General features: G+C 38.1%; 2 protein-coding genes across 3 annotated transcripts in view; both read right to left on the bottom strand.

Moving 5' to 3' along the window:
• The window catches only part of LOC134748049 (cilia- and flagella-associated protein 61-like), a 44715-nt gene extending 36632 nt beyond the window's left edge, over window positions 1–8083 (bottom strand). Inside the window, exons 1-2 of the mRNA XM_063682779.1 lie at window positions 7876–8083; window positions 7280–7414 (exon numbers count right to left, since the gene is read on the bottom strand). Of these exons, the coding sequence (XP_063538849.1) occupies window positions 7280–7414; window positions 7876–8021 (281 nt within the window). The 5' untranslated portion in view covers window positions 8022–8083. The remainder of the gene's footprint in view (window positions 1–7279; window positions 7415–7875) is intronic.
• Window positions 8084–8326: 243 nt separating this feature from the next.
• Window positions 8327–22151, bottom strand: LOC134748050 (protein regulator of cytokinesis 1-like). 2 transcript variants are annotated; one of them, XM_063682780.1, is made up of 14 exons: window positions 21924–22151; window positions 21559–21758; window positions 21194–21314; window positions 20507–20736; window positions 19279–19427; window positions 18493–18660; window positions 18162–18334; window positions 16322–16469; window positions 15631–15759; window positions 15297–15457; window positions 14179–14286; window positions 12961–13105; window positions 9566–9730; window positions 8327–9229 (listed from the first exon to the last, which is right to left on the bottom strand). In XM_063682780.1, exons 1-14 carry the CDS (start codon window positions 21956–21958, stop codon window positions 8813–8815), a joined length of 2349 nt encoding a protein of 782 aa, XP_063538850.1. In that variant the 5' UTR covers window positions 21959–22151; the 3' UTR covers window positions 8327–8812. The 2 variants fall into 2 exon arrangements, with proteins under 2 accessions (XP_063538850.1, XP_063538851.1); XM_063682781.1 differs by lacking the exon at window positions 9566–9730.
• Between the last annotated feature and the right edge of the window lie 624 nt (window positions 22152–22775).

Genomic DNA, 22775 nt, shown 5'->3' with positions numbered 1-22775 from the left:
TTGCATCATATGTGGCGCCGGGGCGGCCCGCTGGTTATGGCAAACAAAATTAAATTTTAAAATTTTAGTTCAACGAACATCATATCATGAACTTTATAAAATCGTGACCTTGGCCCTGGCATAGGAATTACACAATTATTTGCTTGGTTGAATGAACCGCGTCTGAACCCACTTCTAACCTAATCGATTGGTTTGTTAAAAACGGGGTTCATGGTGCTTATGGTGATTTCTAATCTTACTGCCCTAAAAGCCAGTTAACCCACTCAATGCCAGAGCGAACTACGCGTTGCTAGCGTAGCTAATAGTACAAGAAACACAGTATGTAGCGAAAAGCGTCTACGAAAGGGAACCCGCCTAGCGGGTCGCTGGCAGTGAGTGTGTTACTTATTTTATCTTTTTAGGGTCTTATAATATTAAGACTTCTCCCTTCCCGGGTCTCCCCGGGAGAATTTAATGTTTATTAGTGAGGTGTGTTTTTGCAGCAAAACGAAAGTGTAAATAATTTCTCAAATGCCTTGCGTAGGCAGAGATTTACATGGAAGCGAATCATTTTTACACATTGAAAAACATGTTAAATAGATACTTGTATCATAATTGCTTTGTAGTAGCAATATTTGGTTAATAAACTGCTGAACTAATTGCTACGCGCTTGCACAGCAGGCTAATGTATATTGCACGCCTTGCGCAGGCATGTTGTATGATATTAATATACTTAGCTTAAACCGTTTTAGTGTAACTGTAACTACTAAAAACCCAGTAACAACAGATCCAGACCAATGTCCAACTATTAGCTTTTCGCCCAATGACTAATCATTTTTACACGCCTTACGCAGGCGGTAATAAAAGGTCTTGGCGTTTGGAGCCCTGTTGATTGTATTATACCAGTGTTATAGTATTTTGCTTCATCTACTAGCTTTTCATGATAATGAAACTCGCACGCCTTGCGCAGGCGACGGGTCTTCAGCTGGCTAAATAATAATATTCACACGCCTTACGCAGGCGGGAAATTTTAAGTATGTTATTTGAATTCTAAAGCATAGCACAGCATAGCTTATCAGCACATATTTTAATAAACTTTCCGGCAATACCCGCTTGCGCAGTGGGTAATTTCTGTAGTATTTAGGGCTTGGCGGATATCCATTATATAAGTTACGTTATGGTGGTAAATTTCTCCACACCTTGCGCAGGTAGGAAATCTTAGAGTATGCTAAGTCAACATAATGCACCATTGTACTACTCTGCTTATGCAGCAGGAATGTATGCCTTGTGCAGGCAGCGGCTCCGTAACCACCAGACCTCCCAGCCTCAATTACGTTACTCAGTTTTTTCACAAGAGTTATTTTTATAGCAAAGGGTAAAATAGTGCCCCTCCTGTATGCTGTTATACATGTATAAAAATACTTATTAACCAAAATTCATAACAACACAAACTGGATAGAGATACCTCAGTTTTACATACAAGAGTTTCACTTTCCAATCCCTTGCTTGAACTAGCAGGCTTTTAACAGCTAAGTATTTATTGTTAGGTACAAAACCCTTAATTGAAAATAAAATTCAAAGGTGCTGACGGTACCGTGACTACCGTGCAACCAAAGTTGGCAATACTTAAGAGAAAACTTTCCAAAGACTATAGACACAAAGATCGAAAAGGGAGGTTTTCGATGTAGGTTTGTTAGTTACCTTTCGCTCTTCAGAGCGGAAATAGAAGCCCAGCGATAGCTGGGCTTCGTCGACTTTAAGGCACATAGGACCCTAGTTTGAAAGCGACTAGAGTAACTGTTTAATGGTGCCAATACCAAATATGGCATTTCTTTATTTTTGTGATATTTCGATTTCAAAGCAAAGGAAAATAATTTTTATTACAGCAGCACAGTACCAGAAAATGTGGAAATGCACGGAAAATATCAGGTCATAGGTATATCTCACTATCATTAACACTGTAATTTCTTTAGCCTAAAAATACTAAATGCAAACACACAGTGATTACTTAGCATAAATTACGACGTCATAGAGCGCGTCTGTTTAAGACCTTTGAAATTAGGCAGTTCTATTTTGAAATAGAAACCGTTATAACCTCCCTTTCGGAGGACACTAAAACGGAGGCCTATAAATTGCCATTTTCACTTTTTCAAGGGCCTGTTCCGTGCCTTAAGACGAATCGATTCACGGTAAACAAAATAATATAAAAGTCGCTTACTTACGGCGACCGCTGCGCTGCGCTCGCGATGTGAATCGATCACGTGTCAGCTTCTCTAAACATCCGTCAAATGTTTTAAATTATATTAATAATCGAACGGTAACACCGTTTTAAAAAAAATACTTTTAATTAGTACTTACAAAAAATTCTAAGAATTTAAGAATTTCTAAGATTTTTTTTGTAGTGAACCGAACGTTCCGACAAACAGAACGCCAATGAACCAAATCCGCGGCCGCACGCCACGGACGGACGCTGGTGGTGGGGGTTAAAACTGAAATTGGAAACATGCCGGTAGGTGTCAGCACAATCATGAACCGGAACCGCTCGTCACTGACAAACTGCATCGCTCTCTCAAATATTAAAATATAGGCTTCAAATAACGGTACAGAAGCTTAATGAGAGAAACATCTTACTGTTATTCTTGCGGTAATACAGCTCTCGGATTAATATTATACTTACCATACCGGCTCTAATTATTGCTCGTGTAATAAAATAAAACCACATAATAGGTTGGTTAGTATGGGCTTAGGCCCTAGAATATTTTGGAATACTCTCTGGAGTTAGACTTTACCAACATAGCGACTATCATAGAAAAGTTAAGTTTGTTTTTTTTTTTTTACAAAATGTATATACCTATAACAAGGGCATTCACATTATGAATAGCTGAGGCTCAGCTGCTGAGCACTGTACCTACACAACGGCAGAGAGTTCATGTTGGGTACCTGGCTGAGGTAACTCCTTCAGATGGGCAACAGAAAGTTGTTATAGCCCTACCGAAATTAACTTGTCAACATAATATCATTCACGATCACGAATTGTTATTCAAGATTGTACCATAGCTAGAAAATAATGGTAGCTAATGAGTTAATCCTTTAATTGATTGACCGAAAGCCCTGATCACATTTACACTGTGGTGATAAGTGCACTTTACATGTTAATTACCTGTCTTAAATACTAAGACTTTTAAAAAGAAACAAGTGAGGCTCGGAGGAATGTATTGAAAACTCGTTTTTGGGTGCCTGTAAAATAAATTGTATCCTGCCTTATCATTACTAATGTCTGGTATTATTACCTGGGTAAATGACACTTAAAATTTTCAACAATCAAGGTTAATTTTCCTCTTTGCAAGGTAAATACGTTGAATACAATAATAAATATTGAAAAAGAATACAAACACAAATTATGGCCTGAATACATTTGTGGGATGGATGAAATAAAAAATATAAAAATGTTGTCAGAAATAATTTTTAATAAACATACTGATATCTATATACATTCAGTTTCTGACAACCCTCCTTACCCACCTATAAATAATTAGGTGTAGTAAAATATGTCACTTCACACTTAGCCCATTAGTCTATTTAACATTCATCCATGTACCCGGATTGTTAAGTGCACTTGTACTAGTTGTTTCCACCAGTTTCACTTGTGAGTATAAATGAGTCACATAAGTCACATTGGCGTTTTCTGACCACCAGGCGATCACAGACACGTCTCAAATATTAAAATATAGGCTTCAAATAACGGTACAGAAGCTTAATAGCAGCGTTTTACCTTACAATAAAACGCTTATTAAGCGAAATACCTTATTTGAAGCCTATATTTTTAACTTCACCTGTGGCTACAACACTCAGTTTGCAATAAACCACATCACTTTTATTTTATTATGCCCGTTGAGGGTACTTTTGGCACGCTGCTTTTTATCCTACCATGCAATATGCAAATAGCAACATCTACTGTCTTTACAGTTCAATGCCAGTGCATACCAGTGATACCAGTGTATGTCTTTGTTTTATTACACATCGGAATAATAAATGAACTGCAACCCTTTGGTAAGTGGTATATTGCAACTTCGTTTTATTTAGGTATATTTTGAGACCCAATGAACCAAATCCGCGGCCGCACGCCACGGACGGACGCTGGTGGAGGGGGTTAAAACTGAAATTCGAAACATGCCGGTAGGTGTCAGCACAATCATGAACCGGAACCGCTCGTCACTGACAAACTGCATCGCTCTCTCAAATATTAAAATATAGGCTTCAAATAAGGTATTTCGCTTAATAAGTGTTTTATTGTAAGGTAAAACGCTGCTATTAATAGTGCATGCATAACTTATACTTTATATTTTAAATAATTTACTCCACAAAATAATTATTTAACATTTTTTCATTATGTTGATTTTAATATAATTTATAATTCAATTATTTTAATAAAATTTAATTTTTCAATTTGGTGTATAAATTATGTCTTAGATATTAAGGACCTCTCTCAAATATAGGCCTCCTCCAACTCCTTCCATTTATCTCTAGTTTTTGCTTCTTCAATCCAGTGTTTTCCTGCTATTTTAGTAATTTCATCTGACCATCTTTCTAATGGTTTTCCTTGCCTTCGTTTTCCCTCTGGACCCGGCCACGTTGTCACAGTCTTTGTCCACTTGTCGTCATTCATTCTTATTACACCTTTGGCCTATACTCGTGTTTAACACGTATCAGTGAAACATGGGTCAAAAAGTCATATCATATGGCGTTCTAAAAAAAAAACATTTATTTCAGACTAAAAGGTCCATACATGGCTAACAAACATTACAATCTTATTACTAGTGTTAGTACCGCATAAAAACTAAAACAATAAAATAACAAAAATCATTTATCCATTATTGTATATATATACACTGTGATATTTTTATTCATTAACAGACTTCAAGATTTCAAAGGAGGAGGTTCTCAATTCGGTTGTTTTTTTTTTTTTTTTTTTTAATGTTTGTTACTCTATAACTCCGTCATTTCTGGACCGATTTTGAAAATTCTTTTTTTGTAAGTATATACATACAGACATACAGATTGGTCCCGTTTTTGTCAAAAAGCAGTTCTGATGATGGGATCCATGAGGAATCGAGGGAACTCCTCAAATGTTAAAGGCATACATATAGTGATTTTAGTATTTTCATCAACAAATCAAGCACTTACATTTAAAAAAGTGACATTTGATGAAGTGGAACTGCTGATGATAATCAGAACGGAACTCTTCAATGACGCATAGTTCACGTTTGGCGATTTGTCCTCTTCGTTATGTTTGTTAAGCAAGTTAGGTTTTCAAGAAACATTTTTGTCAAGCTCGAGTTCTGATGATGGGATTCATGAGGAATCGAGGGAACTCCTCAAATATGAAAGGCATACATATAGTGATTTTTGTATTTTTATAAACAAATCCAGCGCTTCCATTTTAAAAAGTGACATTTGATGAAGTGGAACTGCTGATGATGATCAGAACGGAACTCTTCAATGACGCATAGTTCACGTTTGGCGATTTGTCCTCTTCGTTATGTTTGTTAAGCAAGTTAGGTTTTCAAGAAACATTTTTGTCAAGCTCGAGTTCTGATGATGGGATCCATGAGGAATCGAGGGAACTCCTCAAATATGAAAGGCATACATATAGCGATTTTTGTATTTTTATCAACAAATCCAGCATTTCCATTTTAAAAAGTGACATTTGATGAAGTGGAACTGCTGATGATGATCAGAATGGAACTCTTTAATGACGTATAGTTTACGTTTGGCGATTTGTCCACTTCTTTATGTTTGTTAAGAAACTTAAGTTTTTAAGACATATTTTTGTCAAGCTCGAGTTCTGATGAGGAGACCCACGAGGAACCGAGGGAACTCCTCAAATGTGAAAGGCATACATATAGTGATTTTTGTATTTTCATCAACAAATCCAGCATTTACATTTAAAAAAGTGACATTTGATGAAGTGGAACTGCTGATAATGATCAGAATGGAACTATTCAATGACACATAGTTCACGTTTGGCGATTTGTTCTCTTCCTTATGGACCCAAACCCAAACTTGGACCCGGACTCGGACCCGGACCCGGGTCTGAACATGGACCCCAACTCGGACCCAGACCCGGACCGAACTCTGACCCAAACCTGGACCCGGACAGCCGGACACGGACCCGGATCCGGACCCAGACCCGGATCCGGAAATGCTACTAGAAAAGTGGGTTAGGTGGGTGGGTGGGTTTTGAACTGCGATTCTCACAGAACAGAACTGCTATCAGAAAAGTAGGTTAGGTTAGGTTAGAGCTGTGACCCTTACAGAAACGAAATGCTACCAGAAAAGTAGGTTAGGTTAGGTTAGAACTGCGACCCTTACAAAAACAAAATGCTACTAGAAAAGTGGGTCGGTTTACCTCCTTTTCTACATAATTAGGCAAAAGATGCTGTCTTTTTCATTTCATTGTATGGAATCTAAGAATGCTTTCAGCGGCATCCCCCATTGAAGTCGGTTTTTTTTTTCTTAAAAATCATTTTCATTTTAAGTTTTAACCCCGTGTCAAAAGTTGGCAGTAAAACTGTGACTACAAAATTTACTATGACATAACGACATAACCCTCTATACACTATTCTGTTTGCTATACGGAAAAGCGCATTTTAGCGTGAATAATCAGAATAAATACAAATCAATAGTAAAAACTGTATTATATATTAGACTAGAGGCCCTAACTCCTATCCCAAAAAAATTTTTTACTTCACGGAACAGCGCCATCTAGCACGAGTTTCGTAAACTAAGTACTTTCAAACTATGTCTAAAGCAATCTCCTGAAAAATCTTGATAGCGCGTTTTGTATGTAAGGGGGCGTCCATTAATCACGTCATACGTTTTTGGCCCTTAATCTTGTACACATAATCGTCCTAAGCCGTTTTTGGTATAGTTATATTAACCCTGTTCTTTCACTGATATGCGTTAAAATTGTTAAATAACAAACAAAACCGTCAACGCCGTCTATTCGAGAGTAGGTCAAAGGTAGTGGCGCCATCTGTTCGAGAATCAAATTTTCTTGATTTTCGAGGCACGTTTTTTCCTTAGACTGTATCTATCTACTACGGAGTTATATCTGTCTTTGGTTAACGCTAACTATATATATTATAGCTAAACGTATAACTACTGTTCATTCGTTTTTTTACACTTTTAGGCTTGGCCCAATTTAAGAAAAAATTACATTTCATATTTCCTTAGAAGACACAATCTACTAGGCGCTAACTTTTGCCTGACAATGTCAGTGTGAATATTTTGTGCTTACTGAAACATGTTCTTCAGCCAGTATTCCCAGCCGGCGGCCGGCACGGCCGGCACGTTGGGGTGGTCGTGGAGCGCCAAGAACCCTATCACTTTCATCTGGTCGTTTATTAGGCATATAGCAAGGGTTGCCAGCTCGCTGAAAGCAGTCATTTAGCATACAAGCATTGCTGTGAATGATATAGGAAGAATGAACGATGTTGTTCCAATTTTTGTCATTGTATTAAATACTAGCTCTGCTCTGACTTCGTCTGCGTGGAATGATGATGAAAACTATCATGTCCTTCATCGAGATTTAATCTATCTCCATGCCATCGGTTTAGTTCAGCGGTTAAAGCGTGAAATGGTAATAGTTACTTTCGTACTTATAATATTAGTAGGGATATATATAAATTATTCATATTTCCACCTTTTACATACAATCCTTTCATAGTTAGATCCTGTGACACTAAGGGGGCATGTTGTCATTGTAATGGGGACTTATTGTATTTTTGTTACAGTAGAAAATACTTGGATTAAAACTATCTGTAGGTCAAGTAAATTGGAGAAAAAAAACCAGCCTACGATTATTACGTGTTTCACACGATATATACTACTTACATGAGTGCACCATTATCCACCTCTCCGAATATAGCTTTGGTGTGCTCCTTATCCATGAACAAATCAATCTCATGTTTATCCAAATCTATGGCCCTTCTAAACTTTCTACCAGCAGGTTCCACGTGGAAATCAAAGAAAATCGACATTATTACTATTACTCCTACCCAGTGACACCCGAACTAGCAGGCTATGGACATCAAATAAAACACTTGTTGGTTTAAAGTAAGACAATATATTACAAGTTTAAAGCTACTTAAGGGCCGGATAATCTGCCGGAATCCTTTGACACAGCTAAGTATGGCTTTCGGCACATATATTGCATCGGCCTTAACAACAACCTTTAAAACGTATGTCCTATACACATCGAATACTGAATAATATTAAGTACGCTACTACCTACAACCATAATATGAAGAAGCAGCACCTTAACTAAAAGCTGCTCTTACTGTAACGAGACTTCAAATTATCGATCAATTCCAGTTGATCGCAACTGATGATAATGGCATAAACATATTGTAATAATTGAACATGATATTCACGCATAATAATCAATCTATAATCCGAAATACAAACATTTAAAGTCAAAAGTAAAACGACACAAAATTAAACATTATAACTAACTTAATTTGACTCATAAACAAATTAAAACTTCTCACAACTAAACGCGCAAAATTATATTAATATTATATTATTTTAAAATTAAAAAGATATTCAAATATTTACATCAAACATTAGTCAGAAAGTATACGTATAAAATTATCACCATCTACAACATTTTAACTCTATACAAGGTTACAATAATTACCACGTGCAGTCGCCATTTTTATAGAATTCAGTACAAAATTATATGTGTAGACATGTTCACTGCCATCGTATCAAATAAATGCACAGTTACTTTATATCCGTTTTATCATTAGGATGGAATATTAACAGTATTTTAAACAAAAGGCTTAGGAGTTCTCAGTAGACCCGTCTGCGTTTTGGATCGTAACATATTGCTGGGGGTGTTGTTCTTGAAAGCCAAGTTGTTGTTGGAATTTGTTCTATGAATGTTTTGCTTGCAGGCGCTGAGCGGCGCTCGGGGGGTAGCGAAGCCATCATTATTTAGTTTTAAAGCTGATCTAGTAAGTCTCGTGGGAGTGTACAAAATATTACTCTTAGGTGTTAAAGGTACAGCGTGTTGCCTATTTTCCTTTCCCGTTTTTGGGGTCATGGGCGCCAATCTGGTCGGACTTTTTTTTTGATAGTCGGGGGAGTTTATCTCCTCAATAGTGTCGCAGACGATCATGGGGACATCGGCATAGGGCTTCGGTACCATGGAGCTGCGGCCTATTTTCTTCTCATCGATGTCTTCCTGAAAGACAAAATAAAGTTTTATTATAATCGGTAATTTATGATATTTCAAGGAACGTAAACATACATAGACGTTATCGTGACTCAATCATTCGGCCAGTGAACAGGTTACTATGATCTGTGGTATTAATTAACTCATTCGCCGGCAGAACAAACTTAAGACATCTTTATAATTTTGAAAATATATCAGTGTTATTCCAGGAAACCTGCCTGCAAATTTTGCGCTGCCGAATAAAACCTCAGTTTAAGAAATAAACGTTTGAGACATAATTAATAAACCAGGAACAAAAGAAACGATCGTTTGTAGTTTCGTCAGGATTCTTATTTGAAATGTTACCTTGAAATCAGTGTATGAAGTAAGCTGTGTGGTCTCCATGAGCGGGTTCTTGTTGTTGGTGTCGGTGTCGGGGTCGGGGTGGGGCGCGGGGCGGGGCGCGGGGCGGGGCGCGGGGTCGCCGCGGCCGGCCGAGCGCCGCCCGCCGCTGCGCCGCTTGCCGACGGACTGGTGTCAAGCAAACCCCGTTACTAGTTATACTATACTTCTCACAACCGCCAACCGCCACCATGAGGGGCGAGTCAAGAGACCGTGCGATGTGGTTTATTGCAGGGATCGTTACCGATATAACTTAAAATCAAGATATCACTTAGCATTCGAAATATTTCTTTGATATTGTAGAATGGTATTTAGGTAAAGACAATGAGTTATCAGATCACCTAAATGAAATGAAAAAATAAACATAAACAACCGAGATATCGAAATTGAATACCGGTTAATTTGTATGAAAAATATACCGGTATTCGATCCCTGGTTTATTTAACCCGCCACTCAAAGGATGACTGAACAACATTCGTGATGTTTCGAGTGAAACAAATTGTTGGGACAATGTTGTATAAATTTCATCTTCTGTACATAGTTTGTCAATAAAGTGTTTTGCAGTAAAACAAATACTTCTGCACAACACGTATAATTTGTTAAGCACTTCCGAACACCACTAAAAAATCTCAACATGGAATTTAAAAAAAATATTATAACCAAAACAAATTATTTTTCTGACGGTCTGCTTTCCGCACTGGCGTGAAATGGTGTACGTGCGAAAGATAACGGCGTATAAATTTAGCTGTAGAAGGAAAGAAATGGATTAATGAGATGGAGATTATGGACGATAATGGCTGTTTCAACGGGTGATAGGTGCCTAAATTTAATGCCGAATATTAGTTTCGCCAGACAATTAGGGGCAATTAGAATTTTGAAAATGCCGTAAAGAAATGCGGAATACGGATAACAGCGGCTTTACAGAATTAAAAGAAATATGGCACAAAAAATAACAATGAACAATTATAGGGTTATTAAACGGGAACCGATCCCATAACGTTAAAATATATTCAAGCTCCGTAGACGATGACAATTTGCTAGTTCCTTTCCAAAGAAAACGTTCGGCCAACCAACGCTGTACCGTGTCCTCCGTGGGTCTGCTAGTTCCTTATGCTGCTACAAGTAAACATATTGTTAAAGACGAATACTTACCTATGTAAGTAATTGCAGATTTGTGATTACAAAATAACAGCAATACCGAGTTAATAGACCTTTAAAGAACTATGATTTTATCTGTTTGACTTTAAGATATATTTAATGTTCACATTAACAACCTAGTTGGTCAATTATTAAGAAACAAATTTCTAGTTAGATATTTGTTGTACTGTACTACATATTATTGTTCATACAATCACGATTATCACTACCTATATTATAATCATAAAAAAAGTATCATCTAAATGTGTTAAAACATACGGTAATGAAATATCAATACCTAACTGAACACACAAATATCGATAAAACACTCCGATTACACTGTCCCCTCCCTATATCGAATGGAAAGAAGTTCCAACGGTTAGCTACTCGCAGGCGTGTAGAGATCTCGAAAACACCAGTGTAACGTGACCGTGAGATCCGTAACAAACCATGCGTAATTAGACCTTACTTATACTGGTTTTTTAGCCCTTTTCTCGCCTGTAATAAGTAAGTGATTTTAAAACTATATAAAATAACGCCATCTGGTGTTAAGTAGTTGTATTAGGTGAACGTTGAGCGAGCTTTTGTGAGATGAATAATTAAAATATAATTGACATTATATTTTAAACCGTCACTCATGTAGCCTACAGTTGATATTCGTTCGAGAAATGTCCACCGGTAATAACCTTTTGGTATGGAAAGTTGCTACGAATCAGAGCAATTTTGTGTGTGACGTATTTTAACGTGGCTATGAATGTGTGAGTTTAGCGATACTGGTTTTCATACTGAATAGGAGTCATTTCACATCCACTAGTTTATTAATTCGTGACGGAAACAAGGAAAAAATTGAAAAAATATTCGCGGACCACAAACAGATCTTTCCACGTCAATCTCAAAATCCATCTGAAGTCCTCCGAAGAAAACAAATTTCTTCTTTCCGAATCAGAATTGAAATTCAAAATTCAACGCAATTGGAAGAAGTTCCAAAAATCACCGATAGATGGCAAAAAAAAAAATATGTAGCGAACGCTACAGTTTCTATTCTGTTCTATTCTATTCATGCAAAATAGTAGAAATAGCGGGCTAACGGGGTTAAGGGATAGCACCGGAGCCCATGAATATGTTAGGGTGGTTTTTTGACTGTATGAATAAATAAATAAATAAATATTATAGGGACATTCTTACACAAACTGACTAAGTCCCACGGTAAACTCAAGAAGGCTTGTGTTGTGGGTACTCAGACAACGATACATATAATACTTATACAAATACTTAAATACATAGTAAACATCCATGACTCAGGAACAAATATCTGTGCTCATCACACAAATAAATGCCCTTACCGGGATTCGAACCCAGGACCATCGGCTTCACAGGCAGGGTCACTACCCACTAGGTCAGACCGGTCGTCCAATGACGGTTATGTTTCTGTATGGATGGGTGATAGGTTAATATTATAGTTTTGCTGATTGTTACGTACACGAGAATGACGGTTAATTTCAAAGACCATAAAATAAGTAAGCTGTAGAAATCATTCTTATAATTCGTCAAGGTAAATTACGCGATGTGATAGAGATTGCAATCACATAATTTAGGTATGCACATTATATGCACGTTTTGTAAAAATAACATCTTTATTTATTTATTGTTAGATAACACATTGTATGCATAAAAGCAAAAAACACACATAAATCAGTGGTTAATTAGTAAAACACCAAAGGCCACACCAACACACCAGAAGTAAGCTTAGTTATTTGTTATATTAGTTAACGTAACAAAAAACGTTAGAAAACGAAAACAGTGTTGTTAAAACATGCGCAAGTTAACGGGCTAAGCACAAATTTTGCAGGCAGGTAAACACGTATAATATTAACAGTAGATTTACATTGACTAGCTGGACTGATGTAATATTACGGAAATAGGTTACGTATATATGTTATTGTACTAGTTAGAAGATTAATCGTATGCTTGCACTGCTTTCTGCACCAAAACAAGTAATAACGAATATGAAAAAAGTTAAGAAACCAGTATCAATGTTAGTAGTCAATGTAAACCTATGCTAAACCAACACCATCAAAACACAAACTGCAGTTTTATCTAACTCGATATTTTACTAATTTTACTAACGGCGAATTCTTATCGCATCGTAATGGCTGTAAAGCCTTATTAACGAGCTTACGACCTTTTGCGAAAACAACCGCGCGCATAAGTTGTGGACATACCGAGCGCTTGTGCTTCAGAATGCTGCCGTTCGCTTTGGGCGGCTTGGGGACATCGGCTCCGTAGTCCAGCTTCCGCTTCACGGTGGCGCCGTGGCTCTCCGCCTTCGCCACGATGGCCTTCGTGGCTAGTCGCCCGCTGACTCGCCTGTAATATAATCCAGGGTGAATATAGGTACTCATAGGTACACTATCTTACATGCAGTGGACCAACTTACATAGTAGCATTGGCTTTATAAGTGGGTGGTGAAACAATGGTTTTAAAGAGTAGGGCGACGCGCATGTAACACCCCTGGAGTTGCAGGCGTCCATAGGCTACGGTGACCGCTTACCATTAGGCGGGCCGTATGTGTTTTTGCCACCGACGTGGTATTAAAAAAAAAGGATGGCGCTGCAAGGCCCCGTACGTCGAGAGGTAGCTAGATTGTGAAGCGTTAACGCTTGATAAGTGATTTACAGCAAAATGTACAACGCCGAGAAGCGCTACCCTATTATAAGCTATCTTAAGTCATAACCACCACTGCCCCTCCATTCCAAGAATCTACTACACAGAATGTTTTTTTGACCCGCCATATTTGGCGAAGTGAATATATGTATAGGTTATACTGAGCAACTTTAACTATAAAAATATTAGGCTGTGTCATACATTTTGTCTGAGCAGAAGGCGATGTTTTATAGGGGAGAGTTGATTAGTTTGATCAATATACCAAATGTGACCGTCCGTAACGGTTTACGGTTCAATTTGTACTGGTTAATGGTTAATTGCAATTAACGTTCGGCCAACACTGCTATATACAGTACACACATCGTAGAACTTGAGGGTTGAAAAAAAAAATGTCTAACTAATAACATTTCAGTGGCAGTCCGTCGGAAATCACTTCTGCGTAATCAAGTACATTAAATAAATATATAAGACGCGCGATTACCCTACATAAATAGGTAGTCTTATACAGATTAGGTTTGTACATGCTACATAAAGAGACGAGTGCTCGAGACGCCTTATATGTTCCATAAAGTGGCTACGTAACTTGTGTAAGCGATGACATTTGTCAGCTATGTTGTTACATCAGCATGTAACAAAATAGCTGACAAATGTCATCGCCATTTTTTTCAAAAGTGAGTATACTCGTACACAAGACGGAATATGTATTCAACATGGAACGCCATACCTGTTGAGAAACCGCAAATAAAACATAAATGGCAATAAAAAATGTACATTACCTCTTAACAGTAGAAATAGCGGATCTTTTCAACGCAGACAGATTATGAGTGAGCGCCGACACAGCCTTGGTGGCGCTGCCGGTGATCAGCTGGCGCTTCGACGGCGGCCTACGGGGTAACAAAACTGTTGGAATCAGATAGCCTATTCCGTTCTATGGTATAATGTTGAGGGGCATACAGGCATGTTCGGTTTTTAAGGATAACAGCAGAAGCTATGTAGTCGAGGTACTCAAAATGACCTTAGTCTTAACAATTAAGTTTTGTTTAGTTCAATTTCAAGAACTGGTCCAGTAAGCAAAATCTGCTACCTACTACCTACTTGAATAACTAGTTTTTACTTTTCTTTATATTTTACTTCATAATTTTTTGTTTAATTCTAACGAGTTCATCCCTCGAGTCTCATGGACGCGATATCGGGTCGGCAAAAAAGTTGCCTTTAGTTAAAAGTTATACAAAATGTATGAAAATATTGAATATTTTTTGAGCGTCGGCCTAGCCCGCGCTCAGGTGCCAATTAGAATTATACGACCCTTTTTTGCGGTTTTACTTAATAATAAACGAAGGATTAGCCGCTCGGGGCCAGCTACAAATCGAACGACTATATAATGAAGTATTTATTGTATAATGAAAGGTCGGTCTCGCTTACGTCTTTGGGCGACTATGAAATGAACACTCCAACAAGTGGTGCGTTTGCTACTTTCATTATAGAAGAAAATGTAGCGACAGTATGAATGTGAATATTTGGAGCCTTTCCTTTTTTGATGGACTTGAAGGCGGTGTTGCCCGTAGCCAATGTCACGTAAAAGGGTAGGAACAAAATAAATGCTCTTAGAGCACGACGCTGTTCGGTGGTTATTGTAGTTGTCTCGTAAAACCGATAGCTGGATTTTACGAGAAGCACGTGGACTACCGGCCGTTGACTCCAAATTTTGAAAAAAAACACGCTTTGAGATTAATTCTCCATTCACTGCACACTACCACATTAGATTATTGTATAATAGAGCTATCGAGATTACACTTTAAACAATATTAATGAGCAAAAAACAAAGGAATTAATCACGAGGCTACTATCAAGATGGCGTTCGAACCGGAAGTCCCCATATTTGGAGTCAGTTTACCTGTTCTTCTCGGCGGTGAGCGCGAGCATGGCGGCGGTGGCGTTGCGCTTGCCGCGCGGCGACGTGGCCAGCGAGCGGAACAGCGCGGAGCCGGGGGTGCTCGTGGTGGTGGTGCTGGGCGTCAGCGCCTGCTTGCGCGCAGATAGCTTGTTGTGACGCTCCTGAATATTTTATCAACTAAGTTTTAGGACCTTCTTCACTGCTGTCAATTTATTCAATTCTGAATGTCACTAAGTCGATGGGCGTAACAGTGGCACCTTAGAAAAATGTCTAGTTCCACAAAAATGTTTCGAAAAAGTTTTTTTTTAATTATTATTTTGTTCAAATTACTCACAGCTTTTCTCGACTCCTTTTCGTCCTCGATGAGCTGCAGTAGAGGCAGTCCGTCCACGGTGAAGGGGCTGCCAGTTTTCGCCTCGTACTCTGTTACTACTTCGCGAAGTTGGGCCTCAATTTTCGGGAGCTAAAAATAGAAAATGATAGTAATACATAGCATTATAGAAACTACAGGACTTCTCGTTTAAAACATCGCAATATGCAATAACGTAAGTAATATTATGATTTTAAATTATTGGTATTTTTTTAAAGCTTAGGTACCATTAAAAGATCTGATAAATTTTGTTGAATTACTGAAATTTACACCTCTACATACAAGTGACACGAGTGATCCATGTTCTGGCCAACTATTTCCATACTAAAAAACCGGGTGTCGCACAATTTTTTTTACTTTAGGAGCGATTATTTCCGAAAGTATTTACTGAATCAAAACACGTTTTTAGTAACCATAATGTTATTTTTAAGACCTATCAATTAGTGTGCAACACGTTGATATTACTTGAAAAAAAAAAAAAAAAAAAAAATATTCAGTCAGATGGACATGACGAAACTATAAGGGTTCTGTTTTTGCCATTTTGGCTACGGAACCCTAAAAGATTTTGAATTTTGCGATTCGCAAGGTTTTACTGACAGGAATAAATCACTGGTCAAACTACAGAATATTTTGTATATTGCGTAATGTGAGTTACATTAATTTCGACAGCTTTCCTCTTCTTTTCCTCCTGCAGCAGATTCCCCTTGCGGTTGTGGTAGCGGCCCGGCTCGGAGGCGCGCGCGTCGAGCTCGGCTTGCTGCAGCCAGAGGTTCTTGCGCTTCAAGACTAACTCGAAAATGTGCCTATAAACAAGTAGTAGATTAATATTGTCTTCGGTTACCGCGATAGTTACTCATGAAATAAAACTATGAAAACGGATTATATCGCGTATATTGAATTTATAATACATCCCGACGTTTCGAACAGCGTTCGTGGTCAACGGGTGGTCATAAGTAGTAGATTGTTAATGTTAACCAAGGGTGAAAACTGAAAAGTGATATCACCCGAGATATTTTGGCGCTCGAACGAAGTAAAAGCGCCAATACACAGAATAAATAAGTAATAGTACTTACTACCGTACAGAAAGGAAACTTCATACAAAACCGAAATTTGACAGCGGTTCAGGGTCGAATCATGCTATCCCTTTCTAATATATGACACTATCCATTTCGGCTATTTAGGGTTGTCAAAATTCAAGTCATTATCTTTATCTGTGATCGTGCACGCAAAAAGACGTCAAGTTGTACCAACCCTAATAATTACTCTGAGCAATGCTGAGCCGAACGGAGCCGAGTTTGCCCGAAGAGAGGAGTTTCGCACCCCTGCTTTTACCCGAGTTAAACACGCTACTTTTCATTTCTACTATGAGGAAAGTTAAACACAAGAAATGTAGGTTTATTATATGTATTTTTCTTTAGAGGATTAAGAGAATTAGGGACTGCAATTGGCACCATTTACATCGAAAAAGAATTCTAAAACGGCCTTAATGTATACGCGCCTTAAAAAAAGTGAAACTGAATGAATGTAATCCATCCATACTAATATTATAAATGCGAAAGTCTGTCAGTCTGTCTGTCTTTCTGTCTGTGTGTTCCCTCTTCACGCTTAAACCGCTGAACCGATTTAAATGAAATTTGGCATAGAGATAGGTTGAGTCCGTGAGAAGGACATAGGATAGTATTTATCCCGAAAATCATCCCTGAAGAAAGTAAAAAGCGGGTTGGAATTGAGATACTTAACGAAGTGCCTGCTAATTTGTGTGCATAATATGCTCAAATTTTGATTGCTATGAGATATTTTCGAGGCGCTATTCTTACTCTAGCTGCGGTTACTAAGTCCACGCAGACGAAGTCGCGGGCAAAAGCTAGTACTATATAAATGCGAAAGTGTGTCTGTCTGTTACCTCTTAACGCTTAAACCGCTGAACCAATTTAGTTGAAATTTGGTATAGATATAGTTTGGAGTCCCGGGAAAGGACATAGGGTAGTTTTTTATCCAAGAAATCATCTTTTAAGTGGGTGAAAAGGGGACTGGAAGTCCACGCAGACGAAGTCGCGGACAAAAGCTAGTGTAAAGTAATGATAATATCTTAAACATTCATCGTCATTTATACTGATTTATTAACAAATATCTGTTTTTTAGTAATGCAATGCAATTGACATTTAATTTCGATAACACTTGGTCTGAAGATGCGGAAGCTAATATGAGAGCTTTATCATCATCATCATATCAGCCTTCTATCGCCCACTGCTGAGCATAGGCCTAGCTTTTAACTGAGTAATATGTGACATTTTCAATCAAAAGGTACCACATTGTCGCTTTCCATAAGGACGAAAATTGCTTACCCTCCACTCCACGTAACTTAATATTAGGATGAGCTTTTATTATGTTACTTCCGACTTTACTACAACACGGCTACTAGTTTACACTAGGTACGTAACCGTTGTCGACTATACTGCTTATGTATGTTCAAATAAATAAAATTAATAGCTTACTTGTTCTCATTGTAGTAGTTAGTAATCCTATCCAGATACATCTCGTGCAGTGTGAGGGTGTCTTCAGTGAAGATATCCTGATAATAGTGGACGAACTCTTCTCGCTGCTGGCTCGAGTACATGATCTTGTCCCACATGAGCTTGATCTTCGTGCGCATGTTCGCTACGAACACCTGGGTAACAAAACAGTTGTACGAGCGTTAGAACGCCAATAGGTTTTTGAAGGTATAATAAACTAATTGATTGGCACCGACGTAGTCCTTGTCCTTGCGAGAGGACTGATAAGCAATGACTGGATATCTTACGGCTGATATGATGATGATTTAACTACCTGAATCTTCTGCCTCTTGATCTGATCACACCGCTTGATCTCCTCTTTAATAGCGGCTTCAGTGGCCGGATGGCACCCAGGGTGCGCCTGGAGAAAGTTGTCTCTGTATATCTGGTCTTCGTCCAAGCACTCCCACAGTTTGGACAGACGCTCGCGCAGTTCTAATACCTAAGGGACAGTAAGAATAGAAACTGTAAATTCCCCTTTAAACTTATATAAACTTCAATAGAGGGTCGGTTTTTGTCCAGAAGTCTTTTAGAAATCGATTTTTTAAGTTAGCTAAAAAAGTCCCAAGTAATATGCGAACTTCTTAAAAAAATCTAACTATTCAACCAGCCATCTTAAAAAGAAATACTTCTGTTTCAGTGCCTTAGTACTCAACTAGTAAAGGCAATCCCGCATTAGGAATTCAACCCGGTATTTAGCTGGATTGACAGTCCCCAGTGCCAGTGCCGGATTAAGCCAGCGCTGGGCCTGTAGCAAATTCTATCATGGGGCCCATGGATCGTTTTAATTTTGTCAGACGAAGTGAACCTTAGGTTAGTTACGGCCACAACGCGTAGGTGCGCGGGGCCCGTGGCATTTGCTACTTTTGCCACGTGGCTAATTCGCCACTGCCCAGTACTTGCTGGACCCTGATATCCCGGTATTGCAATTAAATTGTGGTTAAGTATAGGGATAATCTATAATGTAGATAGTGAAGTTGATCATTTTCTGGATTTTGCAGTATGACTAATGTAATCATTTACTCTATCATTGTAAAAATATCGCAACCACGCAACTTACCCGGTTGTTGGTCTGGTCATACTTTTCCTGCAAGTCCTGGCGCAACTTGGCCAGACGGTCCATGTTCAGATCCGTCACCTTGAAGTCCACAGATAGAGAGGTGACCACACCATGCTCAAACTTGCCCTGTGGTCTGATATGGAGTTTTTCTGGAAATGGAAAACATTTTGATATTTCAAAGGGTATGAGTGAATGCAAAGCATACGCCTGGCTTAATCATGACAATAAGTAATAAGTATATAAAATTTTCTTCTTTGGTGTTTGTTTTGTTAATAAATTTTGGAGCCTGAGCCAGATTATTGTCAAAAGTTGGAGAGATTGTTTATCCAGTTCCAAAAAATCTATACCAGAATTATATCTGTTAAAATAAGTCATATAGCCTTGCAAGTTCTGGCATACCTACTTGTACAAGTACAAATTAAATTCAGGTTTTGAACTAAAATAAAAGACAGCCCCTAACGCAAAAGCACAAAAATTCGCCTAGGTCTAACTTGAGTAGCTTAACTTTAAACTCAGATAAATCCAACTGTCAGATTTTGCGATTTTGGTATTAAGAAAACGTAATAGGTATTTCCTAAGAGGGTCAAATGGATTTACCCGAGTTTGAAGTTTAGTGACTCGATTGTTTTCTAACAAACGTTGTCTAAGAAAAAAGTTAAACCTAACTATCAACAAACATACTCAGTGATCGGCACGGACGGTGGCACCCGCGGGTTTCCTACTAGAAATCTTACTGTGGACAGGAATGGACATCACTCAAATGCCGCAAACTGTAATTCTATTGAGTGTTATTTTAAATAAGATTTATTTAAGAGTTTTTGAAGATTTTTACTCGGAATCCCGCAGGGCACGATATGTATCAAAACGAAAAGTTAGACATATTTTAAACAAAACTTTAATCAGGGCTAGATAGCTTATCACAAAAATCGGACAAGTGCGAGTCAGACTCGCGCACGAAGGGTTCCGTACCATTATCTATAAAATAAAATAAATCACGTTTGTTGTATGGGAGCCCCACTAAAGTATTTATTTTATTCTGTTTTTAGTATATGTTGTTATAGCAGCAACAGAAAAACATTATCTGTGAAAATTTCAACTGTCTAGCTATCACGGTTCATGACATACAGTCTGGTGACAGACGGGCAGACAGACAGCGAAGTCTTAGTAATAAGATCGCGTTTTTACCCTTTGGGTATGGAACCCTAAAAAGAAAGAGTAAAAATCATACCCATAATATCCTTAATTTCAATCTGCGTGTGCAGGAATATTTCAGATCGCTTGTCCCTCTCTGACTGCAGCACTTCAAGATGGTTCCTCAACTTGTCCAACTCGTCTTGGGGCGGGAGCGGGATGTCCTGCAGCTCGTGGAAGGTGACTCCGAGTTTCTCTGTCAGATCATGCTGCCATTCCAGCAGGCGGTTGATTTCAGTGCGCCGCTGCTCCAGTTGTTCTCTATATCTGTGACATTAATTTTGGTCAGTTTGGTGAGCCAAGTATACACATAGATGTTGGTTTTCAAAAATATTTAGTTTTTCTCTGCCTTTGTGAGTATAGCAAGTGGGTTCATTTTTACTACTGGATGGATCAATTTTCTCTTGTCACTCGCTGGTTATGGGTTATGGGTTAGTCACTTGTAAAACCCGGGTTTTATGGTATTGAAATTACCAAAACAAGGTTTTGTTGAAATTACATACCCTTTTCATAATAGACCATCTACTTAGCATGCTAGTAGTTCTAACAAACCATGTTAATATTGTCCCCTGGCTGGCAGGACATAGTAACAAGAAATAGTTGACCAACCCTACTATAATAAGATTGGCAAGGATCCATTAAACAAACTTTGAAAAGAGGCGCTACAAAATATATCTCGTTAAACAAATATTTCTACTTGACATAAACTTTCATGTTTACTTACCCCATAATCTGGTCTTCCAGCTCTTTTTTATACTCGAACAGCATCATCTCATCGTTGTACTCTGTAATACTGATGTCAACAGACAGGTACTGGCTCAATTTATTGGTCTCGTCTTTTAATTCTAGAACCATAAATAATTATGTTATATTTTATTATACCAAAAGCATTAACAATAAGATAAAAAAAATTGTCATCCTGATCAAACTTGAAACTTAATGAAGAAAGCGTCATAAAAACTTATAACTTGTAGTACAAGCCAAAATACAATGACTCCAATGGGTTTACAGATAATTCTGCTTATAACTTACAAGCTTTCAAATACTAGACTCACCCACTAAAATAAGATTACTAGAACAATTATTTACCTTCAACTTGCTGTTGCATGGTCTTAAGTTTCTGTTCAGTCTCATACAACACATCACTGTGGAGATCCTTCTCAATCTGCACCAGCTTGTATATGTTGCTGACCTTCACGTCGTATTCTACACCGACGTGGGACCAGTTCAGCCATAGCTGCTGCATTAGTTGACGGACGTTTCGGCATACTTCCTCTGTGACGCCATCGCTGGATACATGAGTTTATAATTAATGACAAACTGTGTTTGGGCGCGGTTTAGCAAAAGCTAATACAAAGTAACTTCTACGGGCACTGTGACAAATTATACCAAGAAGCCATGGTGTTTTTTTTAACGTAAGTGTTATTTTATGTATTTTCCGGTAATATACTTACAATAATTTGTATACGTCGTCAGTTAATGCAATCATCGTGAAGATTCAATAAATTATCATCCGTCTTCACGTGACACCACAAATTTTATAGATTACAACAAAGAACAATGTATATAGATTTATTTCACCACAATTATATTCTTATTAAATTACACGCACAAAACATTGAAACACAAGACAAGACGACCAAAGCACGATTGAAATGACGAACGTTGCTTGTGGTTATTTGAAATACAAACGTTACAAAATGAAACCGTTTGATCGGTTCTGTGATTGGTTGGCATTAAAGCGCTTCGTTCGGAAACGCGTCAAACCATAGATAATAAATGCACGGATATAGAATTAATAAGCTGCATCGAGTACACTGGCCAAAAAGTGTGTCCACATGAGAAGTCAAACTAGAGCCTTGAATCTCGTTCTAATTAGGGTGACCATAAGTAACATGTATGTGGGATATTAGGATAAGTCGGAATATATATATTTGGCCAAGATCTTAAATAAATGTCAGCCGTTGGCGTCCACTGTCGAACTTTAAAATGGTCACGTTTTGTAGTCTGTTTCTTTCGCACTCATGGTATGTTCATATACGTGATGGTGATAGCTTCCCTTATGCACACTTCAGCTATTTTTAAGCGTAATCGTCATCGTAGAATTGTAAATTTTTTTTTTTAATTTGCCGCCTTTGTCTACTGACGGAAATGTGTGTCCAATCTATATAGAATCGATTACATATATATAAATAGTTTGAACCAACGTCTCAGTACTTAAAATATTCTACTCTATTCTATTCTATCTAATATAAAGCCGTAAAGCCGCAACCCGAAGACTCATTGACACAATTGTTCTCCCAGAA

This window comes from Cydia strobilella, chromosome 15, assembly GCF_947568885.1.
Source record: "Cydia strobilella chromosome 15, ilCydStro3.1, whole genome shotgun sequence".
Taxonomy (NCBI): Eukaryota; Metazoa; Arthropoda; class Insecta; order Lepidoptera; family Tortricidae; genus Cydia; species Cydia strobilella.
Note: the sequence above shows the minus strand (reverse complement) of the source record. Positions and strands in the feature narration are given on the sequence as shown.

Bases quoted from the DNA above. Each gene is read 5' to 3' on its own strand.
- LOC134748050 (XM_063682780.1), bottom strand. From the start codon at position 21,958: ATGATTGCATTAACTGACGACGTATACAAATTATT. The intron at 19,428-20,506 runs GTATGATTTTTA...TTCCATTTCCAG, and splicing joins TGAAATTAAGGATATTATGG to AAAAACTCCATATCAGACCA. The intron at 15,760-16,321 runs GTAACTCACATT...TTCTATTTTTAG, and splicing joins GGAAAGCTGTCGAAATTAAT to CTCCCGAAAATTGAGGCCCA.